Source organism: Montipora capricornis, chromosome 3, assembly GCF_036669925.1.
Source record: "Montipora capricornis isolate CH-2021 chromosome 3, ASM3666992v2, whole genome shotgun sequence".
NCBI classification, from domain to species: domain Eukaryota; kingdom Metazoa; phylum Cnidaria; class Anthozoa; order Scleractinia; family Acroporidae; genus Montipora; species Montipora capricornis.
Genome location: NC_090885.1, coordinates 3,092,801 through 3,095,300, shown reverse-complemented (window position 1 = coordinate 3,095,300; position 2,500 = coordinate 3,092,801). Strand labels below are relative to the sequence as shown.

The following is a 2,500-nucleotide window of genomic DNA, read 5'->3' as shown; positions in this document are numbered from 1 at the left end:
AACTAGAATTTTCTCTCACAACAAGAGCTTATTGGGGGTGATTTCGGCTACCTTCGTCTTAAATTACCGAACCTGAAAAAACCCTTAGGATTAAGAGAAACAATCAAAATTCTACATATAAATGATGCTCTCAAGAGCAAGTGGGCTAAAGATATTCACAACTCGCACTATAATACATTGTAACCTCCTTCACCTTCTAGGATATAGGATCACTATCAGAGAATTCACCTGAAATTCAGGAGGAACCGAGTTACCAAAGTCCCTCGTTCGAACAACAAACGAGTCTCTAAGGTAGGATTATTCTCTGAAATGGGTTGTCTGTAGAGACACTTTTTTTAAACAAAGAACGGAGAGAGGTATTGAACGTCGGGTTTTCAATTAAGTGAAAACACATTAGCTTCACCTCCCGAAACAGGAATTTCAGCTGACTTACCTTCAACGCAAGGCTTCATTGTATTACATGGGTGGCTGTCTTAAAGAAATGTCAACATTTTGCTCAAATAACCAAAGAAATCATCATCGGAAAAAGAGATTTTGGAAACTGCCGTACCGGCATATAGGTATAAATTATCACAAATAGCTTTCCGAAAAACTTTTCTGTTTGAGCCCGAACCAAACAACTGATTCAGAAGATTGGAGTGTTCTCATTGGTCGCGTCACCGAGCGGACTCTGGCATCAACAAAGAGTTCACGTGCCGGAAGTGTCCTCCATAAGAAAACTATCAAAAATAGAAATTGTTGCCCCTTGATGTTGTCCTTTTTTTAGTTTATCTGTGCCATCTAATAAATTATCCCCTGCCCGCCCCTCCACCCCCCACCAAAAGAAAACTAAATCTAAGATGACTGTCTCTTTCCCGATACAGTGTAAGCAGCATTACAATTAATTTTTTGCAAGCAACAGCTTTGAAGATTGCGTTACTTTCGTAGCCCCACTTCCGGTCAATTGAGAAGAGCAGTTGGGAACTACGTAAGTACTTATATGAGGTACCTATCCGGCACATTGACTACCTCAGTACAACTGAACTGTTGGCTCAATTCTCAGTGTTTTATCGCTTCCAGTCTCTTGTTGCATTGCACCACTATGTGCAACGATGCCCTGTTGTTTGTCAGCGGCCGCCCCATATATTTTCCCTCGACACACGCTTCCGTCCTCTTTGGTCTTTAGATTCGAAGGCAAAGCAATGCCGGTCAGTCTTAGATACCTTATACTCTTTTGCACCTTTTTTCAATTGACAAAAATACCCACATAATACCTTCCATTGCATACCCTTCTAGTTTCAGATAAAATCAGGGAATTGACAATCTTTAGAAACGAGCAAATCGTGTCTAACTTCGTTACTCTGAGAAATCGAAATCTTGTTAGTTTCTCTTTGCCATGCAGGGCTTCTTTCCAAACTTGAAGGAAATTCTTCGGCGAGCCGATGGCTCTCTATTTAGAAGCTTTGTTACAGCAAATTCGACGATGCCTGTAAAAAAGCTGCCAAGATCGACTTCTCATTGGTAACGAAATTTAAGCTGGTCACTTCGATAATGCATTGTCTTCCTCCATCGCTGTACGCTCACCAATTGCTCATCATTTGTGGCGAATCATTTGAACTTTTAGGAGCTCCACTCTTAAACGTCATTCTCCTTTATGTCGCTAAACAGCCAACTATGCTGCCCTTTTCAAATTCCTCACGAATTAAAACTTCTATCAAAAGGGAGTATATAGTAATGTCAGAGACCCCATCCAAATTAGTGCACCTTAAATGAGTTACGTTTGTAAGACATTTCAGTGACGTTTGCACGATGTTATCAAGAAAGATAAGTTATTCTGCAAAAAAGGACAAAATGTAATGTAATGTAATTTTCTTTTTAAGTCATGGATCGGGGTTTTGGGAAAAGAATTGAGCTGAGTGAAGAACAAAAGGGAAAAGAAATTGTTGAATTTACAGAGAGACAGGGTTGGAACAATTCTCATTTCTGTTCTGAGAGGTATTTTTTTCTACATACTGTGGTTTCCCCTCATAAAAACCTTTGATTTGTCCTGCCTTACTTTGGTCTGATTTTCATTTGCAATGATTATCGGCGTAATAATAAATTACTGTCCTCTCTTATTTCTTAAATCATAATAAGCTTAAATATTATTGTTATTAATATTAATATTGTTATTATTTTTGTAGTTGTGTGAATTATGATAAAGTAGGATGCCTGCTGTTGTGCAGGGTAGGGGACCTATTGAACCTCTATCAGAGACAGTGGCAATCTTTGGAATTTTGTTAAGTCACTACAGATTTTGTCGTTGTTTACAGTTGTTCAAAGATCTTTTGAATCCCTCTGTGGAAGAAGAAAAGCAAAAACATAAGAAGAAGAGGCTTGTTCAAAGTCCCAACAGCTACTTCATGGATGTCAAGTGCCCAGGTAAATTCATCTCAGTGACTTGTTATTCACCAAACATTCTCAATAAAATACAGCCCCTTGTGATTTATTTCTGCCACCTTTGCAACATTTACGTAATTCC

At 38.8% G+C, this 2,500-nt stretch overlaps 2 protein-coding genes across 3 annotated transcripts in view; one reads left to right on the top strand and one right to left on the bottom strand.

Moving 5' to 3' along the window:
- The window catches only part of LOC138041916 (atos homolog protein A-like), a 28,611-nt gene extending 27,963 nt beyond the window's left edge, over window positions 1–648 (bottom strand). The window contains exon 1 of one of the 2 annotated variants that reach the window (XM_068887606.1): window positions 434–648. In XM_068887606.1, the coding sequence (XP_068743707.1) occupies window positions 434–452 (19 nt within the window). In that variant the 5' untranslated portion in view covers window positions 453–648. The remainder of the gene's footprint in view (window positions 1–433) is intronic. The other variant, XM_068887607.1, reaches the window with a different exon arrangement.
- A 430-nt stretch (window positions 649–1,078) lies between these two features.
- The window catches only part of LOC138041929 (small ribosomal subunit protein eS27-like), an 8,649-nt gene continuing 7,227 nt past the window's right edge, over window positions 1,079–2,500 (top strand). Inside the window, exons 1-2 of the mRNA XM_068887622.1 lie at window positions 1,079–1,187; window positions 2,292–2,400. Of these exons, the coding sequence (XP_068743723.1) occupies window positions 1,092–1,187; window positions 2,292–2,400 (205 nt within the window). The 5' untranslated portion in view covers window positions 1,079–1,091. The remainder of the gene's footprint in view (window positions 1,188–2,291; window positions 2,401–2,500) is intronic.